At 35.9% G+C, this 23,747-nt stretch overlaps 1 protein-coding gene across 2 annotated transcripts in view; it reads left to right on the top strand.

Annotated features, from left to right (window-relative positions):
• Positions 1-23,747, top strand: part of St7 (suppression of tumorigenicity 7) — a 262,405-nt gene that overhangs the window by 23,716 nt on the left and 214,942 nt on the right. The window contains exons 1-2 of one of the 2 annotated variants that reach the window (XM_076861677.2): positions 7,183-7,230; positions 17,600-17,634. The exons of the other annotated variant lie outside the window; for it this stretch is intronic. Coding sequence (XP_076717792.1) covers positions 17,607-17,634 — 28 coding nt within the window. The 5' untranslated portion in view covers positions 7,183-7,230; positions 17,600-17,606. Of the gene's footprint in view, positions 1-7,182; positions 7,231-17,599; positions 17,635-23,747 lie in introns of those variants that run through there. 2 annotated transcript variants of the gene reach the window in all.

The following is a 23,747-nucleotide window of genomic DNA, read 5'->3' on the forward strand; positions in this document are numbered from 1 at the left end:
TGTACCTGATGAAATCCTGTAAACACAAAGCTGCCTACCATGGTAATACATAGATAAAAGATGGTCTCTCCCATTCATGAATTTAGGAATGATTAACTGTGTTTAACTGAGGTTAGTTGCTATGGTAGGGATTGTGTAGAATGAGAGGAAAGGATCTTCAGAATTTGTTGCACAGGACTATTTTAGATGAGCTGCAGGGGAAACCTGTTAAGAGATTTTCTACTCATTGTGTTTTCTATGAAGAGCTGACATGACCAGTTTGTGAACCAATACTTTGGTGAAATACAATTTTAATTTTTAGAATTTATCAAATAGCACTCAGAACAGTTCTGGGCACTAAATTATATATGACGCTGATTATTCACTATTAGAATGTCTGAGTGTGAATTGTCTGCTAAGGTTTTCTGATTACATTGAAAAATCGACAAGAAATTATGTGGTCCTACAAGTTGCTTTATTATTTTAATAGTTCTAACAAACTCATGAATTAATCTAGGCACAACTTTATGTACCTCTCAAAAAAAGGAATACAATAATTTCATTAATATTTCTCATTTTTAAAAAGTAAATATGTTTATGTTTAAACTTAAGAGCTGTTATAGTAGAAAATGGGATGACTCTGCTTATTCATTCTAATTTAAATGGAAAATGAGGATAGGGGACAGGGGTTAGTGACAAATTGAGAGTTGGTCCTAGCAAAGCAGAGTCAGTCAATTGAGAGCTGGTGGTTAGATAGGGTGAGGACTTGGTTTTCAAGCAACAGGAACTGACTCTGACTAAGAAAAAGTGAAAAAATTTTGAATCTAATGAAAAACTGAAGAATTAGATTTCAGAAATGACAAATGTAGAATGTCTTCAGGAATCTAGGTAGCAGGAAATGATGAATAGTCTTCTTGGAATAAAATAGTTTTCATAGTGAATGAATTCAAGCTACTTAATTTTTTCTTTTCTTTTTCTTTTTAACCCTGCTACAGAGACTGTGAGAGCATGAGCATTAATGTCTCAATCCTTATTAGTATCAGATGAGATGGGGAAAGCTAATGTTGGTGGGGAGGCAGGCTTTGGGGGAAGACTGGATTTACATGTGTTAAGTTGGAGATATTCAGACATTCAAACTGAGATAGCAAGTGGGTATAGGTTGGAGGTATAGAGAACAAATTTTGGATACATGAGTTTATAGGAGTATTTAATGTCATAGGAGTAGATGTGCTTATGGAAGGAGAAAGTATACATAAGAAGGTTTCATTGCCTTTTGGGGCTTTCCAACCCCAAAAAGTTGGGAAAAAGAGAAAGCACCTGCAGAGGAAGTTGAGAGGGGTAATTAAGAATTTCTTAGACCTTTTAGTGAGAGTCACACATATAAATATGTTATCTTCTGATCTCCAGCCAGACTCCTCAGCCAGACTCCTTTCAAGTCCTTGCTTTTTTAGCAGGACACTAGCCAGAGCCCAGGAATTTACATAAAGTCTGATCCTGTGCCTTCTTTTCTTGCAGACAAAGGGAGAAAATCTATTACTTGAAAAATCTCCCTCCCTCACTGTTTTTAGTCCAAAGAAGGGGTTTAAACTATAAATGAGTGTTTGTATGTTAGATTTAGAGACCTCTAAATGGGATTGGTATTTTCCATCTTTTGCCAGCTAACAGATTCCCCATGAAGCGAGATGTAGTTGAGGTACAGGAGTCTATCTGCAGGAGTAGGCTCCCGGGGAGTGTGCCTCCTGGCACGCAGCCTCCTTGGCCTTCAGGACTGTTGTGGCATCTGTCCTAGCTATTAAAGCTGTTGCAAGAAAACTCCTTTTTCAATAATGTTCTGTGCTTAGTCCCATATTCTTGTTCTGGCAAATGGCCTCTGGTTTGGTTCCGACTCTGTACCACTCACTAAAATTCATCATATCAGATTCCTGTAAGATTGCTCTTGGCACTCAGTTTGAGAAAGGGGGTAGGGGAAAAGATAGATAGATAGATATGGGGAGGAGAAAAGGAGGAGAGGAAAGTGGAGGTTTGGGGAAGAGAGAAAGAGAGAGAGGCCCACAGGCACAGACATTACTGACCTTACTACTTGCTCAGACAGAACCTGTCACTAGAGTCTCATTCACTTCTGGAGTGGATCTCTCTCAACTACCTGGAATCATGTACTGTAACTACACTATTTCTTATTTTCTGAAAATTACCTAACCATTCCTAACACTATGAACGATTTTTTCTCTTTTTTTAGAGATGGGTTTCTGTTCCTCTTCTACAGGGACAGTCCTTTGGTGAGTAGTTCTGTCTTTGTAATAAGTTCTGTGCTGATGGTACGTCTTATCCTCAACACACAGGCTCAGTATGATTCAAGCGCCATTTTCAACCTCCAAGGCCTCTGTAGCAGTCAGGTTGCTCTTCGTATGTATGTCAGAACATATTCTGTACCTTAGCTGTGCACTGAGATTTTTAATAACTTTAGATATTCCAATCAGAAGAAGGTTATATCTGGTCCCGATTGGTGGCTTCCACCAGCTGTTCCGTGAATCAGCCTAGAGGCCTACCCTGATGAAGCTTGTGAACACAGACCCCTCTTCCAGAATTTAGGTTTTATTATATTTTCCCGAGTCATTTAACATATTGTGAGCTGTAGGTTTTAGAGTTAAATTTACTTTAATTTTCAATATAAAGCAAATTGATCTTTGTGGACAATGTATTCTAATATTATTATGAGCACTAGAGGGCACTCTGTAAAAGATGAAGCAGTTTTTCATTTCTTGATTTTTGAAATATCTGTTATAGCTATTGAAATAATTGAGGCAAGTCATTAAAATTATTATATTGTAATCAAGAATGTAAGGAATAAATCATTATCTCTAAAGGATACATAACATACTTCTCATCCTTGACGAAGGACAAGAATGAGCATCATTCCTTGAATTGACTACTTTGCCTCAGGATGTACTTCCAAAATGCTCATGTTAAAAATGACAGTCTTGGAGACAAATAGTGTGAAAACATTATTTATTCAGAGAATACTCACTGATGATTTACTCTATTGTAGGCTTCCTAAGGGACACAAAAATGGTGGATACAAACCTTCAATAAATTATAATCAAGTATGATGTTATCAAATAGAAACATGGTATACAAGCCACACACAAAATTTTAACTTTTTAGAAGATACATTAACAAAGTAAAAAGAGCCAGGTGAAATTGATTTTGGCAATATAGTTTATATAACCCAATATAGCAAAAATACCATTATTTCAAAGTGTACTAAATATAAAGAAAAATTATTGCAAGTTCAATATCTTTTATCAGAAATGCTTGGGACTAAAAGTATTTTGGATTTAGGATTTAAAAAAAAATTTAGAATATTTACATATATGGAATGAAATATCTTGATATCTTGGTGTTGGGACCCAAGTCTAAATACAAAATTGATATATGTTTCATATATACCTTAATGTCCATAGCCTGAAGGCAATTTCATATAATATTTTTAGTGTGCCTACGTTTTAGCTGTGACCAGTCGTGTGAGATCAGATATGGAATTTTCCACTTTGTGGGCTTGTGTCAGCACTCAGAATCCTTCAATATTTTGAGTATTTTGATTTTTAAATTTTTGGATTAGAGACGCTCAACCCATACTGGTTATTTATGAGATTTATACTTTTTTTTGTACTAAAACTTTGAAATCCAACATGTACTTTATACTTATAATATGTCTTCTCTTGATTTTGTCAGATTTCAGCTGCTCAGTAGTCACACCTAGCTGTGGCTTCCCTTTTGCACAGCACAGCTCTGGGGCCCAGTCCTCTGGACAGGCTGCATTCTAGAAATTTAGCAATAGCCTCACTCTCCTCATTGAGGCTTTGTGTGTGTGTGTGTGTGTGTGTGTGTGTGTATGTGTGTGTGTGTGTATGGTTCTGGGCATGGAACCCAGGGCCTTGTGCATGTGAGGCAGGCACTCTACCAACTGAGCTATATCCCTAGCCCCATGAGGCATCTTTTATATTACCGAAAAATTTACCCATTGAAGTGTACAATTCTCTCACCTACCTTTTAAGAAAACAGCATCTACTCTTGTTCCCAGTATGTAGCATCTTCTCTTGCTTCTCCAAGGTTCTTTTTGTAAAATTTCCTTTTCTGTTTTTATAGTCTCTATATTGTCCACATTTATTTTTAAAGAAAAAAGCATTTTTTTTTTTTTTTTTGCCCACACCCCCACACTATCTCTTCTGCTTGGAAATATCATCATGTGTCTGGTTTTCCTTGATGAGTAGAAAACTGTATGTGGGTCCTTAGGGGTGAGGAGATGGGTTAGCATTTAACCTTTGATTTCTCTATTGAATGAGCAAATAAGTGAAAATGATTAAATTCTCTTCCAACTTCTTCTTCATCCATCTTAAGCCAGTTTCTTTCTAGATTGGATGAACTTTACCCTTCTACTTTTGTTCAACATGTTAGTTCTGAGTGTATCAAAGAGTCCCCTTCCTCTAGAGCTTAGTAGCCTGGTTTGGTTTTGTTCTGTTTTGTGTACACATGGGGAAACTACCTTTTAAAAAAGGTTATAATGACTTAGGTTGCTATAATTCCATTAAAAAAAGAAAAGAAAAGAAAGAAAGAAAGAAAGAAAGGAAGGTAGAAAATGGGTGAACTTTTTTCCCCCTCTGTGTTATATAAATAGCAGCATGCAAGCACAGATCTATTCTGCACTCTTCCCTAGAAATCTTCAAGACTCACACCCGTACTCCTTTCCAGGCTTCTAATCAAAACTCACCTTCTCAGTTAAGTCTTCCTTGACCTTTATAATTATAGGTTCCCTCCCATACGCATCTGTATACCCTAGTATTCCCTATTCTCTTTCCTTGCTTTGGTTTTTCTTTAGTACACTTATCACCTGAAATTCTATATACTTTCTCATCTGTCTCTTTCCCTTCAAAATGAGAACAGATTTTTAGATGTTTAATTGAATATAACACCAATACAGAAAAGAATTCGTAAGTTTGCAGCTTGATGAATTTTCACAAAATGACATACCCAAGTCATTGTGTCCCAGATTAAGAAATTGAGCATAGCAGCATGCCAGAGGTTTTCCTCATACTTTTCCCTATTCACTAACACTGACCCAAACCTTTTTTCAAAGGCTACTACTACTCTCTGGTTTTCTATATCATGCATTAGTTTTGCATTTTATATAAATGGAATAAGCGTACAATGTATTTTTCTCCAGTTTTCCTTACCTTAACATTATATTAAGTTTCATCTGTGAAGTTGTATCAATAGTTTGTTCATTTCCATTGATGTTGTATCAATAGTTTTTTCATTCCAGTACTTCATTGTGTGATCTCAATTTATTTATTCATCCTATTGTTGATGAATATAGGTGGTTTCCAATTGGACTTTTAGCTATTATAATTATCTTTTGTTTTAAAAAAAGCCTGTAAGGATCTTAGGCTATTATTTTTTATACCCTTATAAATGTTTCCTTTGAGGCAATAAACAGGGCTGTCTACCTGCTTAGATTTGGGGAAGCAGCAATGTTATCCAGCCATATTTTTAAAAAAATTTTTTTAGTTGTAGCTGGACTCAGTATCTTTATTTTATTTATTTACTTATTTTTATGTAGTGCTGAGGATCAAACTCAGAACCTTGCACATGCTAGGCAAGTGCTCCACAACCCCAGTCCTCCAGCCACATTAGTATCCTCCACTAACTGAGCTCCTTGGGAACACCTAATCATCTTTGAAGCAGCAGTGTTTGGCATGGAAGATCACATAATGATCTAAAGACTGTTTCTGAGGGATCACATAAGCTTTTATTTTCAGAATGAAACTAGGGAGAGGAGTTTATAGAAGAATTAGAGATTAAATGGAGTTTACCAGGTGGAAACTTCAAAACCAGCAATAAGAGTAGTTTTAAATGTATTTAAAGACAGAAATTTAGCTAAGGAATAGTAGTACCCTTTGATTATGTTGTAAAACATTTGCAGATAGAAAAGCAGATGACAAGCATATCAATTTTTTTCCTTACTGTAATATAGGTATTAGGAGATAGAGGCCTAATTTTAGGTTTTTAATTATGGATATATATATATATATATATAATGTAACTTTTACTATCTAAACCATTTTTAAGTTTACAGTTCTGTTATACTCATGTTGTATAACCATCACTACCACCCACCTCCCAAACTTTTCAACTTCTCCAATTGAAGCTCAGTCTTCTTCCCAGCCCTTGACAACACCATTCTGCTTACTGTCCCAATGAACTGGACTACTCTAGGAGCCTCATGTAAGAGTGGTCAGACAATATGATTCCTCTTATGACTGAATTATTTCATTTAGCATAATGTCTTCAAGATTTTAAATTTTCTTCTGAGGTTAAACAGTTTGGAGGATGTTTTATGCTTAGTGTGCACAAGGCCCTGGGTTTAATCCTTAGCATAAAACAAACTAACAAAAATAAATCAACATTTTGAAATATATTTTATATGTCAGTTTAAAATTGAAAAACACGTCAACTCTTAAAAAAAAAAACAAACCCAGAAAACAAACAAAAAAAGATATTTTCCCAAGTATCAAAGAAACTTCTAGATATAATTATTTGCCAAAGTATGTAAAGTCCTATTGACTAGTGATTTTTATGCATAATAAATAGTAGAATCATTGACTAAAGAAGCAACTGTGACTCTTGGGTGGGGTATATGTGGGGGGGTTAGCCTGATTTTTATAATAGAATCTACTAGATGTATCTGAGAGGATATATTTACTTTCAAACAAGCAGAAACCAATGGACACAATATTTTTAGATTAAAAAAAGCCTTTGGTGATATTTGTATGCTTAAGACTTAAAAATGAATTCAGTATGGCATTAGATGGAGTATTTTGACATGGAGATCTATCTGGGTACCACAATGGAAAAAAGAAGTAAGTATACAGTTGTGGAACAGGAAGATCTAGCAGTGGTTTCTGTTGGAAAACTAATGCTGGCAATATATGTTATATTTTTTGTCCTTTTAAATAAACGACTGGATGATGAACCAGTCATCTTCTGTTTGCTCTTTCAGATTCATATCTCACCCTTTTCCAGCTCTGTGTCCTGCCCTGGAAAGTGCCAGTACTGACTCCTGCAGTCATCCATCTTGCCTCTCACTTCTGGTGGCATATAGTCAACGGGAAGGAGCTGGTAGGAGGTGGGAGGGTGTAGGGGAGTGAGTCATCTGGCTGGGCCTCTCCACCAAACCTTTTTCACACTTGCTGTGTAAGTAGCTCCTTTACTAAAATTCTCCTCAAAGTATTCTAATTTTTGTGTGGTATCTGCTTTCTGCTAGGACCCTAAAAATACACATGACAGAATCTGGAGGGTAGTTGAAAGAGAGGAAAGATCCATTCTTCCAAGAGATCTGGATACTAGTCCTGGCTCTGTCCTAACTTGTGAGACAACGTAGTCTCTTCATGTCTAAATTTATTATGACAAGTTAGCAATAGCAATATTAACCCTCTCTAACTTGGGGTGGATTTGTGGTTATATATATATTTAAAAAGACTTTGTCCTAAGTCTTTTTAAAAAATAGCCTACCACAAATGAATGGCATTATTATGATGATGTTTATCACCAGTGTAAACTGCCAAGTGAGATTAATGAACCAACCCTTCCTAGAGGTGGCATGAATGGGCAGGAAGGTAACATCTAAGCCTTAAGTGGTAAGGGCTGGCACTTGATTGGGAGTCCCAGGACACAGCACTTGAGTGAGAAGAAAGTGTTTTATAGAAGGTCATGGGTGGCATGGCACCATGTCATGTACTGGTTTTCTTTGGGTTGACTATGCTGCTTCTTCATCACTGCTGGTATTTAGCTCCTGGCATGGGCGATGACTTTGAAGAGTAGCAAACTCAAATGCTTGTGGTAGGAAGTCGGTAGGTGAGTGAAATGCAGGACTGTATTAATTCTAATCAGTTGCTGCAGTGGGGGAATGTAGATTGTCTCAGGATTCTTCTAAGTTTTCATTTATAAAGCCCTGCAATTTACTAATGTCAGCAACTAATTAAAAATATTAAATATAGTATGGGCTTAATAAAACACATCTGAGAGCTGGGTATAACCTGTGGGCTGCCAATTTTTGATCTCTGATATGTAGATTTCTTAGTGACCATAGAGGATTAAACTGGAACTTGGGTCCCTACCACTTCTTGAACAAATGTCTTCCACTTTTGGGTTTCTAGTCTGCACATTCTTAGGTCCTTATGTTTGAGTCTGATGTCCAAATGTGTGGTAATGCATTTTGGGAAACATTGTTTAGAAATTGAGCCAAACCCCTGATGGCTTTTGTGGAGAGAGAATGTGTACTTGTTAGTTCCACTTCACCTCATCAGTCTTATTTTTATAGATATAATCTCTCCTTAAACAGGCAGGTGTGAAATCTTTCTATGTTCTCTCCTCCAGTCCATTAGTTATCATTTTCTGAATAGGCCCATTACTCTTTATTGATCTTAGAGTGTCACTTGATATTATTTAGATATTTCAGTGTTTTTTTTTTCACAGTACAAATAAGTAACTCCCTTTTGCCAAGGTATATGGATAAAATCCCTAGATGACATTTGGATAATATTTGTAGTATTAGAATTCTAGTACAGAATTGAATGGGTATCTATAACTGATTTTTCCTTCCAATTTGTGTCCCATAAAACATTAGTTCTGGAGATGTTCCACAAGCAAGGGATTCTAATATCCATTAATTTGGATAAATACCACTTACCCTATGGCCCTCTTGGAGAGTCACAAGGCAAATTTGCCGGCAAAAGTTTAAGTCCTGCAGGGAGGCACAGTTAACTTTGTTTACTCCAGAAGTATATTCATTTCCTCAGTCATTCATCTGTCATCTATTTATTGAGCATTTACTATATGTCTCTTTAAGAAGTACCATTGACTTTTTATTTGATGGAAGAACTATGCTGTTCTTCCAGGATATACTGTCCTCATGGAACTGATGTTCTGATAGGAAAAACTGATAATGAAGAACTGAGTTAATAAATGAATTCTTCATAGATTGAGAGAAGCAGCAGGAAGAAACTAAACAGAGGGCAGTGAAGAGGATAACCAGGGAATGTACTGAGCTTGAAGAGGCAGGGAAGGCCTCACTCAGGAGGTGACACTGAAGAAAAGAGACCTAAAGAAAGAGAAGGAGCAGGATCTGTGCACTGTCAGGGGACAAGTATTTTAGGCAGGAGGAAGAGCAAGGGTAAAAGTAACATTAGCAAAGTACTTTGTGCTCCTACCATGTGCTAAGCACTTTGTATGAGTATCTTTTTCCTCATTTTACAGATGAGAATCTCAACTCACCATACCTTGTGCCTGGGGTTGCAGAGCTTGTCAGTTTGTGTGGGACAGGGATGGAACTCAGGCATGATTGTGATGTACCTCCTTCCAAATTACTAGAGGTTGAAATCTCCACACCCTCCCTTTTAAAGTAGTAGGTTTGTTAATAAACTTTTGTGCTCCAGATTGGAGAACTCTGGTTTACAAGAAATTACAAGAAAATCACTTCCTCTTCCTTAGAGCTTCAAATAATATAGAGGTAGAAAAATACTTCTATAGCCTTATCAAATGCTTTCAACTGAGTTTATATACTAAGCATCTTAGATACTTGGAGTCCAGATTTCTGGGCTTCTTCATGGGCACAATTCCAAGATGTGTTATATGTGTGAACAGCAGACTGAAGTGAGGAAGTGTATACAGTGACAGATGAAGATGGGGCAGTCCTGAATTTGGGAGGAGCAAATAGTCACCTGTATCTCTGTGAGTTCAGAAAGCTACACAGAAGGGCTGGGATTGTGGCTCAGCGGTAGAGCCCTCGCCTAACATAGGCTGGGTTCGATCCTCAACACCACATAAAAATAAAGGCATTGTGTGGTATCCATCTACACCTAAAAAATAAATATTAAAAGAAAAGCTACACAAAGTCATGAGAAGGTCTTCCTGTATTAAAAAACAAAGTTTGGCCCTTAGTAGGTGATATCTAGGGAAGAAAGAGAGGTAAGGTTCATTACTGGTCTTACCTGCACCAATTAACATTATCTAATAGAACAGTTTATTTAGGAGCTATTGTGAGGGAATTGATCCATTATGTGGATACAGAACAACTTGTTCTAATATTAAATTTTCTGTTTCTAATGTTGCTTGTGTTTGGAGTTTTGTTCCAAAGCCAGTTGTTAAAAAAAAAAGTTTGGAGATAACTGTGGATTACCTAAGTACTCTCTGTTATGGCCACTGAAGAATTTGGTTTTTGCAGTGGACCACTCTCAAATTAGGAGGCAGGTCATATGCTCAGGAAGCCTTAGGGCAGTGCTGTCCAAGAGAACTTTTTGCATTAATGGAAATATTCTGTAACACAGTGTCTGTTTACTTTGTGACTGGTGTAAATGATGAACTAAATTTGAATTTGAACTACGTTCAGTAACTGGTCAAAAAGCAGAATGACCTTTGGGACTTTTTCAAGGAGCTTGCTTCATAGTCCCTTTAGGTGCTATTCCTGTATTCCACATCACCGTCATTTGCATTTGCAGTTAATTCTGTAGTCTATAAAAATATTTGCATTATAAAGAGAGGCTGCTTCTGAGATTTGTGTGACTTAAGAAGTAGTGAAATATATATGAAGGTTGGGAGGGCATCCCAGAGGCCACCAGAAGCCACATGGAAGCTTTGTGTTGTCACAGTGACAGGTTTTGCTATGGGGCTTTAGTGCCAGTGGGCTAGGAAGGCTAATTGTAATTATGTTCTTCTTAAAATATCTATAGTGCCTCTTTGAGAAGTACCATTGACTTTTTATTTTATTTTATTTTTGACAGTAAGAGTTTTATTAAAACTTAGAAATCTTAGAATTCAAGGGATTATCTCTTTTCTGAAAAACTCCTATATTTGGTAGACATTCTTCAAAGCTCTGGACATGAGGGTTTTCTGCACTAAAGCTTGGGGTGTTGTGAATCTAGGACTTTATCCCAGCACCACGCAGGTAGTAGAACATTTCAAAGTTAACGTTGAAAGATGCTGAAGAAGCTATTGGTATTTGTTTAGAGCAGCCACAATGAACCTGGAACCTTGTCTAGTGGGCATACAAATCCACAGAACCACTGAAACACTGTTATGCTGCAGTTGAAGGAAACAAAGCAGGAGGTCTCATCATGTGAGCTGGAACCTCACCCCAGCAGCATTCACCTTCGGGTTAGAAGACGGATCAGTCAAACTGCTTTTGTACTATGTAGACCATGTACACATTTCCAAGTTTACAGGCATCGTCTTCAAAGAACACAGTCGAAAACTACCAATCCTAGGTGCAGTTGAGTAGTTTCCCTGCTGTTTTCTGGTGCACAGATATCTGCCTAGAAAGGAACTGGCCACTTGGTAAATGAGCTGGAAGGAGAGGCTTTATGTTCCTGTGAGTTATTAAAAGGACAGTCGTTAGGTGATAAACTTGCAGGGATCAGATAATGATACTTTCCAAAGAGATCCACATGGGCGGTTAACAGACTTTACAAGCCTTCAAGATTGTCCCTGGGCCAAACTTGGAAGATAGTATACCTTTTGTAACTCATTTGACCAGAAACCATTTTTAATAGTCTTGTATTACTTCCTTTTAAAGATATTTTTGTGGTAATTATGGCTGCTAGATTGTTATTGCATAAATTCATTTCAGGAGGTATATTTGAAAAGGGAAAGGTGACCATTTTGCTCCATTTTACTTATTTTTCCATCAATATCATAGTAACTGCAAGATGCTTATCTTGTTCTAAGAGGACATATTTAAATACAATTAGATATATCTGTTATACCTGAGGACAAATCATAATAAAAGTATTCAGAAACACTTGACTAAGTAATTTTAGCTGGAGATCAATTAAAATCTTTTTTTTTTAGATGAACACATGCCTTTATTTTATTTATTTATTTAGTTTTATTTTGGAATTTCAGGTTTCTGATTCAGTATTGTTTTAATGCAGTATTTGTTTATGTTTATAAGTTTCATTAATTAACCTCAGGTAATAGCATGGGAGGTTTTCAGTATAATCTATTTTAAATTAATCAAATATATAGAATCTTTGTTAGTTTTCTGAGGGTTATAGTAGTGGCTGTGTGTGTGTGTGTGTGTGTGTGTGTGTCTGTGTGTTTTAAAGGCAGAATCCTATCACTGTGAACCATTGAATGAAAAAAATTGTGCAAATCTATAATGACATAAAATCTGTTCTGTTGTTTATGATAATCAGATACATCTATTGAATTAGTTATTTTAGAATATGCCTTTTTTTCCCCTTTGTGTGGGCTTCAAAAAAGTTTCTGAGGAAGGAGTTTGAATGGGTTGTCTGTAGGCTGCAATGGTTGCTAATCTGACAACATTACATGGAGGGTGCATTTGCAGGGTGACGATAATCTGTTTAGAGATCTCTCTTTCATTTTTAATTGCCTCTACAACTCTGAGGTCATGATCTCTCAAAATGATACTGCCGCTATTGTCAGTTGTCTACTTTTCAAATTGAAGAGACTGACTTATGGTATCCTACTATCAATCCTATTTGGGTTCATTCTTTTTTTAAGTTTCTTTACATTCATATGAATACTGAGTGGTATAGGTAATATATTTTTGACAGAATAACTTGATCCAAATGTAAAATGTCTTGTGTATATTGAAACATTGTTAATTTATGGAGGAAAACCCCCAATACTTGAGAGTGATTTCCTAAGCAATGATAATCAGAGGTTTAGGGAGGAAGCTCAAGATGTCTTTGACCTTACTTTTGTATTAACCACTTGGCTCAGAATTTTAGTGTTTCATCATGGGCAAGACTCTGGAGAGAAAGGATGAAATATTCAGCTTGTTTAATCTCCTAAATATTCAGAGATATGTTGTCTATGTTGAAAACAATTGAATAGTGTGTAGATATATTTTTTTTAAATCTTGAAAGGTAGGCATTTTTTGAATTTTTGAACTTTTGAATTTGCAGTCAGTGCCTGCAGATGGAGGCATTTCTTTTGGTAGTTTATTTCAGTACTATGGTATAAATGTATAGGCATAGATTCTAGTGATGAGTGTCTGAAAATAGACATTTTTTTTAAAAAAATTTATGTGACAGCAGAATGCATTACAATTCTTATTACACATATAGAGCACAATTTTTCACATCTCTGGTTGTATACAAAGTATATTTACACCAATTTGTGTCTTCATATGTATACTTTGGATAATAGTGTTCATCATATTCCACAATCATTTCTAACCCCATGTCCCCTCCCTTCTCCTCCCACCCCTCTGCCCTATCTAGAGTTTGTCTATTCCTCCCATGCTCCCTTCTCCCTGAAAATAAACTTTTGATTATAGAAATAAAACATGTTTTTTTCTTTTTTTGCTTATTTTTATATTTAACATTTAATGTACTTAAACTTTATATCTGATGTTTAAAAATATCTATAAACCCTTATTTTTAGCTTGCAATGCTTTAGAGATAAGTGATATTAGTATAATTTAAAATTAGTATGCATTAGGCATAGTGGTGCATGCTTATAATATCAGCAACTCCAGAATCTGAGGCAGAAAGCTTGCAAATTCGAGGTCAGCCTCAGCAACTTAGCAAGACCTTGTCTCAAAGTAAAAAATAATAACAGAAAGGGCTGACAATGTAGCTGAGTGGTTAAATGCCCCTGAGTTCAATCCCTGGTAAACCCCCCCCCCAAAAAAAAAGTACATAAATCAAAAATGTGTAAGTTGCAGAAATGATTAAAAGATAACTTACCTTTCCTGGAATATATTGGGTAGAATGAAACCTTTATAGCACTTTAATTTGTATTTCTTTCTTTTAAAAAATATTTATGTTTTACTTGTACATGGACACAATCCTTTATTTTATTTTTATGTGGTGCTGAGGATCAAACCCAGTGCCTCATGCATGCTAGGTGGGTCTCTACCACTGAGCCCCAGCCCCAGCCCTTTAATCTGTACTGCTATAAGGACAATTCAAGTGGAGTTAGGAGTGCTTTAGGTAGTGTGTGGGAAATTGTCATGTTTTATGTTTTCCTTTCCTCAGCTATTTTTGAAACATGGCTATATCTAATGAATATATCTAGAATGCCTGGAAGTTCACTGCCCTTGGTGTTTTGTTCATTATGATATCATCTCTCTTAATGTATGCTGTTAAAAGAAAAAATACACACATTCCTAGTATCTTCCTTTTTTTGAGACAGGGTCTTACTAAGTTGCTGAGAATCTTGCTAAGTTGCTGAGGCTGGCCTTGAACTTGCAATTCTCCTTTCTCAGCCTCCAAAGTCCCTGGGATTACAGTCCTGCACCACTGTGCCTGGCTCATCTTTTACATTCTTAAGGAAATGCTGTTGGATATAATTGTACCGAAGTGGGATGTGTTTGTTAATACATTGTAATGCTGATAAAATAATTTGAAACACTTCCATCTCATGTATCATCATTTACTTACAACTTATTATGAGATCAGGTTTTTGATGTTAGGAAGTCATATTACATGAACATAAAATCCAATATTATTTTAACACCGGATAAAATAGTAAAATCTACAAATCATTGATTGCCCCAGTTTCAACCCACTTCCCTTTCAGTTATCTCCTGTCTAAAGTAAGTCATAAATGACTCGTTTTCCTCTCTGTGTTCACATTGGTTGTTACTGTTAATATAAAAACATTTTCAGTTTTTATAAAGCTACGTGTCAAATTTTTTATGAAATGTTAACGGACATTACTAGAGGTCCCATGAGATTCAGTTCCTTCTTTGCACATTTCGTTTCCTCCTAAGTGCTCATGGGCTATGGAAATAGTGACTAACATGGAGGACTGTTTTAAGATCCAGTGTGCTTCTGAATTCCCAGACATCAATACAAAAATAAATTATGCTCATGAAAAGTATGTAGGACGTGTCTCTGCTAAGTAGAAAGAGGGGGCAGGGATGTCCTGGGAAAAGAATCAGAATGGAATGAGAAGATGAAGTTACTTTTGAAAGAATGGTTCCCCTGAAGGAGATCCTCTGACTTTAATCAGGCATTTTAATATTCAAAAAGCTTATGTATTTTGTTTTTTTGACATAAATACATTGATTATACATAGAAATGTTTCATTATTATTATTAATATTATTGTTATTATTATTACTATTATTTTTGTGGTGCTGAGGATTGAATCCAGGGCTTTGTGTATATGAGACAAACACTCTATCAACTGAGCTATATCCCTAGCCCAAGATGTTTTATTATTTAAGAAAGTCAATAATTGTAGCTTAATTAATAATAATAAGCAATACCAACTCCTGACATTTTTCCATTTACAGGGTACTTTTTTCATTATCTCCATGTGAACTTCAGGGCAGCCTCTTTCTTATGTCAGAAAGCCGAGGCACAAGAGTTGCCTAAACAAGGATCCAAAGAGGGATCTTGCTTTAATCCTAGTACTTTCCCCATCTCGCCTTTTTCATGGTCCATTTATAAGTAGAGCCAGTGTACCTTTTTAAAGAAGTGTCCATGTTTATTGGAAATAATAAAGCTTTTGAAGGAGGGCAGCTATTGTGAGTATGTCACCCTCTTACTTACATCTTTACTTTTAAAATTTCAGTCATTAACTTTTTCAAATCCTACTCATCACCCTTGTATTTTAAGGTACTGTCATCAGTGGGTATCTGAATAACATAGTCATCTATTCTGAATGATTCCTGTGTTTTCTGATATTTAAGTTGCTTTCTACTCAAGCTTGTTCATTTATTCACTCAATAAGCATCACTAGGCATAAGAGTAAATATAAAATTTTAATTATTTATGCTATATAATGTTTTTATTCACAACTTAAATCTGCATAAACTTTGCATAACTGCCATTTAAAATTAACATTTTAACAAATTTAAGAACAAAAATATACCTAATCTTTGCTAAGCTTTTATCCTTTATAATTCTTTTAGCTAGTTATTCTGATTCTAAATATATAGTTTCTGGTTATAGTAGTCTTAATGTATTTTGAGACTAATTTGTTCTTTAGCTACTAGATTTCACAGCTTCTAGGCTTAAAATGATAATGCTTTTTTTCCTCTTTAAGGTGGGCAGAGTGCTTTTCATAATGAGCTTGTGTTGCTTTTGTAATAATGAATAAATTAATATAAAGTCCAAAGTGAAAACCATCAGCAATTCTACTGTAAGAAATATTGACTGTATAGTTTACATTTTAAAAAAACTTCATTTATTTTTAAAATTTCTTTTTTATTTTGATTTTTATTGTTTCTTTTTAGTCATACATAACATTAGGATTTATTTTTTATTTTATTTTTTTGTGGTGCTGGGGGGATCGAACCCAGGGCCTTGTATATAGCGAGGCAAGCACTCTACCAACTGAGCTATATCTCCAGCCCCCTAGAATTTATTTATTTATAATTTAATAATTTAAAAAGTATGAAATATAATTTACTTGAATTCAGTCCCTGGTATTTCCTCTTTTCCTTCTCTCCTCCCTCTCCCTGTTGTCTTTCCTCTATTCTACGATCTTCCTGTTATTTACTCTTAGATTTTTTTTTTTTTTTGGTTAGTGTCTTGTGGATTTACACGATAGACTCACTGTGGTACATTCATGTATGTATGTAGGAAAGTTAGGTCAGATTCATTCCTCTGTTCTTCCCTTATCCCATCCCTTCTCCTTTCCCTTTATTTCTTTTTATTTATTTCCCTTTATTCTCCTTCACCTAGTCCACTGGTCTTTTTTTCTATTTTGATGGAATCTGCCTCCACCCCACCCCCATGTTTCCCTTTCTTTCTCTCTCTCTTTATTTTGGTCTAGCTTCCACAGATGGGGGGGGTAGGGGGGAGGAGAAATTGACCTTTGACTTTTTGGGATTGGCTTATTCCACATAGCATGAGAGTCTCCAGTTCCATACATTTACCAGAAAAATGTCATAATTTCATTCATTATGGCTGAGTAATATTCCATTGTGTATATACTTGAATATACATATTTTCTTTATCCATTCCACAACTTAACTATTGTGAATTTCACTGCTATAAATATTGATATTCATATATCACTACAGTATGCTGATTTTAGATCTTTTGGATATATATACCAAGCAGTGGGATAGCTGAATCATATGGTTCCATTCCTAGTTTTTTGAGAAATCTCCATACTGCTTTTCAGAGTGGTTACACTAATTTGCATTCCCACCAACAACTTATGAGTTTATTTTTTCCTCACATCCTCACTAGCATTTATTGTTACTTGTGTTCTTATAATCATCATTCTGACTGGAGTGAGATGAAATGTCAGTGTAGTTTTGATTTGCATTTCCCTCATTGCTAGAGATGTTGAACATTTTTTTTCATATATCTGTTGGCCAGTTATATTTCTTCTTTTGAGAAGTGTCTGTTAATTATTTGTGCCTATTTATTAATTGGGCTGTTTGTTTTTTTGGTGTCCAGTTTTGTAATTCTTTATTTGTTCTGGATATTAATGCCCTACCAGAGGAGCAGGTGACAAAGATTTTCTCCCAGTCTGTAGGCTTGTGCTTTAAGTCCTTGTTTCTTTTGCTGTGTAGAAGCTTAATTGTGGTCAAATATACATAAGATTTATCCTGTTAACCATTTTTTTTTCAGTGCTGCGATGGAGCCGGGAGCTTCATCTATGCTAGGTAAGCACTCTGCCACTAAGCTACATCCCTACTCCCTTTTTATTTTTTACTTTTGAGACAGGGTTTCACTGAGTTGCCCAGGCAGGCCTTGAACTTGTGACCCTTGTGCTTCAGCTTCTTGAGTAGCTGGTATTTTGGGTGTGTGCCACCAAACCTGGTCCTCTTAACCATTTTTAAGAGCACAATTCATTAGTTTTAAGTATCTTCACATTGCTGAGCAGCCAATCTTTAGGACTCTTATTTTATAAAACAGAAGTTCTATGTCAACTAAACAACAATTTCTCATTTTTCTCTTTCCCCAGCCTCTGGCAACTGACATTCTATTTTTTGTCTCTATGAATTTGTCTATATTGGGTACCTCATATAAATGGGGTCATGTCTTTGTGACTGACTTATTTCATAATGGTTTATCTCAAAACAGCCATAATGTCCTCGAGGTTCGTACATAACATGTACAAAATTTCTATTTTATTTTTTAATTATCTGCTCTTTTAAAAACTCCATAATATAGCCATATTATTTCTATTTATAAATTATTTTTTCTACCCATAATATGCTTCAGATGTCTTCACACATCGATAGTTATATACCTCATATATATATATATATATATATATACCATATATATATAATATATATATATACCATATATATATAATATATATATATACCATATATATATATTGTTGATATTTCATATATACCTCATTCACATAGCTTGAAGATAAATTTATACAATATTTTTAGTACACCTGCATTTTGACTTTCATGAGTCCAGGTGTAAAATTTTCCATTCCAGAGTGTCATTTGTACTCTAAAAATGCTTTGAATTTTCAAGCATTGCAGATTTCAAATTTTTAGATTATGGGTGCTCAACCTATACCAAATGTAGCATCCCTGTTCTACAGATGGAGAAACTGAGGCTGAAAGGAGAATAATTTTCAATTGATATGGAACAGTGCCGGGGACGAAGTCCAGGACTGTTTGATTCTAGAATCAGACATATGCAGTGTGGTTTATATAGGTCAAGAGTGTGATTATTGTGGAAAAATGAAGCAGTTTTGAAGACAAATTTTGGTGAAAGCGAAAGATATGACTTTTTGTTTTTGTTGTAGGGAAGCTGCTGCCATTCGGCAGGCACAAATATGTCTCTAAAACATTCACCAAGCATTATACTTTATACTAAGTTAAGGCTGGGTTATTTCTAAGAAAATAGTAGTTGTCCTGGTCAGAAAGAGATTTTCAATGGCCTTTCAAAAGGTTAAAGATAGAAGAACAAAGAGGAAATTATCTGCCTCTTATCTGAAGTATAATGAGAAGTGAAAATGTCATCCACGTGAACTTTGGTAGAAATATGCTGAAACTCTCCAATGAGCTGGGTCTGATATCAAGATCAGTGTAGCTCATTACCAAATTGTTGTATTTTAGGACTATACCTCAGAAATAATCTAAATTTTATAATTTCATAAATGAGGTTCTGTCCTGAAACACCTAGCAAGTAGTTAACTGTGCACTTAGGAGGTAATCTTTAATTTCTTTCTGTTTTTGTGGTGCTGGGGATTGAACCCAGGACCTTGTACATATGAGGCAAGTATTCTACCAACTGAGCTATATCCCCAGCCCGATCTTTAATTTCTTATTTCTCAAGAATTCTTTTTCACCCAGTGTTAGTGAACAGAAAGAGTTTTTTTTTTTTTTTTTTCCTTTTCATACCAAACTCACTATTGCTTGTGTTTCATACTGTAAATGTGAGATAGGGAAGGAACAAGTTAGTGTGGGCTGTCAGGACCAGGTGTTCTCACAATATCATAAGAAATGAAAGGACTTGGAATGTAAGTTTTCTTGAGTTACCAGTCCTGGTCCATCAGTTAATGGAATCCATTAAGCTTGTTAGTCTAGTCAGTGGCAGAGATCTAATTGAAGATTAGTACTCTTTCAGAGAAAGATCAAATCAACTACAGTAACAATGATAGAACAGAGGTTTGCAAACTGTATTCATGGGCTGGTCATTTTTGTATGGTTTGTAAGCTGGGAATGTTTTCTAAATAGTTTTAAATGGTTAGGAAAATTCAAAAGAAGAATAATATTTTGTGATATGTGAAAATGATAAGAAATTCAGTTTTGGAGACTATAAAGTTTTATTAGAACATTGCTATATTTATTCACATGTATATTGCTTATGGCTACTTTTGGATTAAAATAGCAGAGTTGGATAGTTGTGATAGAAACTGGATGGCACCACAAAATATAAAATATTTACAATTTGGCCCTTTGAAGAAAGAGTTTTCCAATTCCTGTAAAATAGCAAGAATAATTTACGTTTTGGAGTATCATGGAAATCTGTGACCTTCTTTGCTTACCTAGAACTCTAGCTGGATACTACCATGTTTCTTGAAGAATTTCTCCACTGTTTTTTTTTTTCTCTAGGACACCCACAGTAACCCATTCATGATTACTTTTCATGACTTCCTTTGCTTATTTTCCAGTGGTTCTTTTTGCCAACCAGGCGAACAGATCAAAGAGCATACAGAAAGGTCTTTGGTTTGCCTCAAGAAGCTTTTCTACAGAGGGATCTGTCTGGCTTGCATACCTCCCTGTTGGTTATAGAAACCTGGATTTGGACTCTTATATTTACACTAGAGTATTGATTCAAATGTATATGACTTTTACTGTCAGAGTATAGACTGAGTAAACATATTTATTGTTGCATTTCTATTTGTAGGAAGAAAATATATTAATCTTTCATATTTTATAAGACATTTTAGTAACTTTAGTCATGTTTCTCAAAATTCCTAATTTTACATTAAGATAGTGTGTTGTTTTTTTAATGGTTAACTTTAAATACTCAAAATAATGTCTTTTTATGATTATCTTTGATACAGTAAAAATATTAATGGTTAGAATATTATACTTTACCTCTTATGAAAGTTGCTTCCTACTCCTTCCAGCTGTGGTTACTTTGTGTCAGTTCCCTTGAGGCCCATGAAGGAAGAGAGGCCTGCCCTGCTACTTTATAATAAAGGTTTGTGCTTTGTGACCACTGACAGCCTTGGATTCTTCCACCATGTTTTAAAAAATCATAATAAATAGATGTTGTTCATCCAGAAAGAGCCCTTGTCTGAAGATTTGGTGTTTGGTAAGGCAGATCTTTTATCAGATAATACTTGTGCCTTTGTTTATAACTGTGATTGTGTGCCCATTGGGGATGATTTTTTTTTTGTGTGTGAATCATTATTATATATAATAGTGGGATTTGTTGTTATATATTCATACATGCACATAATATTACAGTATAACTTGGTGTGCTGAGGATGAGTCTGTGCCTTGGTTCTTTGCATAGAGATCAGATAGCTGCTCACCTCAATGCTATGACCCTGGTCTGGGTCATAGCATTGAGGTGAGCAGTTGAATTACCTCCTCATATCATAGATCTGATTTGTTATCTGGTTGGTGCTGGATGTTCAACTGTCTTAACTTAAATTTTTTGAGTAATGGGCAGTAGAGCTCACTAATGGGAGGAGTTGGGCTAACTCTGTAGGAATTTTCTTCTTGCAGAAAATCCTTTTTACAGTGGTGCCTTCTCACAGGTTGGGATAGCCTCTGGTGCAGTAAGCAAGGTCAATGAAGAATGACAGAGTGTGGAAAGGAAATGCTGAGGCCAGATCAAGCTGGAGTGGGTGGTAAGAAGCCTGGGAGAAAGGCAAGATGAGATGTCTTAGATAAAGTTTGTTCTAATTTCAGCGGTACAGGGAAGTGGGATGAGGCATACCCTTAAGGCATTTGGCTTAGCTCTAACATGCTCATGAAAGTGAGAATCAAGACTGGAGAGAAAACCCCATATTATTTCTCAAATGTGAAAAAAACAGGGTGAGCTTTTGTAAGTTAGCCCTGGGGTTTTTAAACCTTGAATAGCAAAGTGAGTTATTGTATGGACTGGGAATGTAAGTTATTATGGTAAATTTACAATTTTCAGAGCTAAGATGGAAGAGTGAGAGGGGAGTTGTTCTCCTCCTCTGGGTTGGTTCAAGAGCCATGGACCCAAGTGGCAGAAACTACTTCAGGTAGGAAAGCCATGCAGGGCAAAGGGAGGAGAGGGGTATCTCTGCCCTGGAGCTGTCACTACAGAATGGTGGGCACTCCCTGTCTGGCTGTCTCAAGTCCTGCAAGGAGGGTCTCCATCACAAACTTTATTACTGGCATCAACGCTGCATGGTCCTAAGAGCTGTGATCCACAAGGCCATGAACCCTCCAACAGGCAAGGCCTCCAACAGCTATTTTTAGTTGTGTTTTATGAGTGTGTATTTTTCTACTCATTCTCATGCTTAGTTACTTGGGACCTGTCTAGAAAGGAACAGTGTGTCTGTGAACAAGAGGAGGTTTCCTGTGAACTTCAGCATTCAACATAAGTGCCCTGGAGTAGCACAGTACATCTGGTATTTTGATATCCCACCTGTGAGACGGACTGTTTCAAAAGCTCTGACAATATAGAAGGGACAGTACACACTAGACAAGTAGGAATGGAGTTACTTGAGTTTTCTCATCCAGCTATAATGGGTTTGAAGTAGAACTCTAGCCCATTAGAATTAGATTGGATTTTAGGGATCATCCTGTTTAGCCTCCTCATCTCACCAGTGAAGGAACAGACACAGGACTTATCTCAGACCAAAGTGGTAATGAACAGCAGTGTTGGTTAGACCCCAGGTCTCTTGATTCAATAAGGGTACCTCTTCCTTGTTAGATCATGAAGATTGAAATTATAGTAGGAATCTGGGATGGGGTTCAGGGGGTATAGTGTGCACTTATTATAACCTATGATGACTCAGTAAATTGTAGTCACAACAGTGGCCCCTGGCCCATAAGCCAGAACTGGTGACTCGGGAAGAACCTCTGACTAGATAAATTGTTATACAGTTTGGGGTCCTTATGATGTGATTGGGAGGAGGCATCTAGGCACATTAGCAAGTCACATTTGCTGAGGGTGACATGGAAAAGAAAAGATCTTTGAGGAGATGATCAGGGGGTTCTGATTGAAGGCTCTTCTGAGCAAGCTTTGAAGTTTTAGTGAGATGAACCTGCCCAAAGTATTCATAGTGTCCAGGCCAGCAACATCTACCGTGACATTTGGAGAACTGAGTAGAAAAGGACTTGTATTTGTTGGATGTGCAGTGAGTAGTATAGATCCTTTTATAGTTATCACTTTTTGTCCCTGAGTATTTATTTCTGCTTATGTGGCTAATGCAACTCTCATGTTAAGCTATTATAGTGACTTTAAACATTATTTCTTTTATTCTGCCTTTCTAATTTTTCCTTAGGTTAGAATTGAAAGTAGCATAAAGATAATTTTTATAGACTTGAATTGAAATATTTGGCAAGCTATAGGTCAGTTTTACTGGGAAGATTGAACTCAGAGTTTTGAATGATTTTCCTTTTTTTGCCTCCATTTATTGATCATGTACTCCATTTATTGATCATCTAGAGGCAGTGCTGTACAGTGGTTAAGCACAAGGGCTTTGAGGTAGGCTTCTTGGGTTGAATCCTGGCTCTGTGAATTATAGTGTGTGACTATAGGCAAGTTAAGTTACTGATTTTATATTCCTTACTTTTCTCATCTATAAAATGGGAATATAGTTTATGGGGCTATTGTAAATGTTACATAAGTTAATATATGAGTTAGAACAATTCCTGGTGCACACAAAGTTGTATCTACATATTATAGTTATTATTTTCCAGGCATTGATTGAGGCCCTTTGTCAACTTATGAGTATACTAAGGCTCAGAGATATTTTAAAACTTGCTTAACACCATTCAGATAATAAATGTCTAAGGTGAAATTGGAATCTTCTCTGTCTGACTCAAAACCTGGCTTTTAACCATTCTGTTGGATTTCTGAACTATGGTAAATCACTTCACTGTAAGTAGGTTGTATTGTAGGTTTTATATCTATCTACCCATCTGTCTTTCCTCTTTTTTTTTTTTTTTTTTTTTGACTGGGGATTGAACCCAGGGCCTCATGCTTTCCAGGTAAGCAGTCTACCGCTGAGCCACATCCCCAGCCCCCATCTGTCTTTCCAACTCAGATTTTTTTCATTATTTTCTTGCTGTTAATTATATGA

The sequence above is a fragment of the Callospermophilus lateralis genome, chromosome 1 (assembly GCF_048772815.1).
Source record: "Callospermophilus lateralis isolate mCalLat2 chromosome 1, mCalLat2.hap1, whole genome shotgun sequence".
Classification (NCBI taxonomy): Eukaryota; Metazoa; Chordata; class Mammalia; order Rodentia; family Sciuridae; genus Callospermophilus; species Callospermophilus lateralis.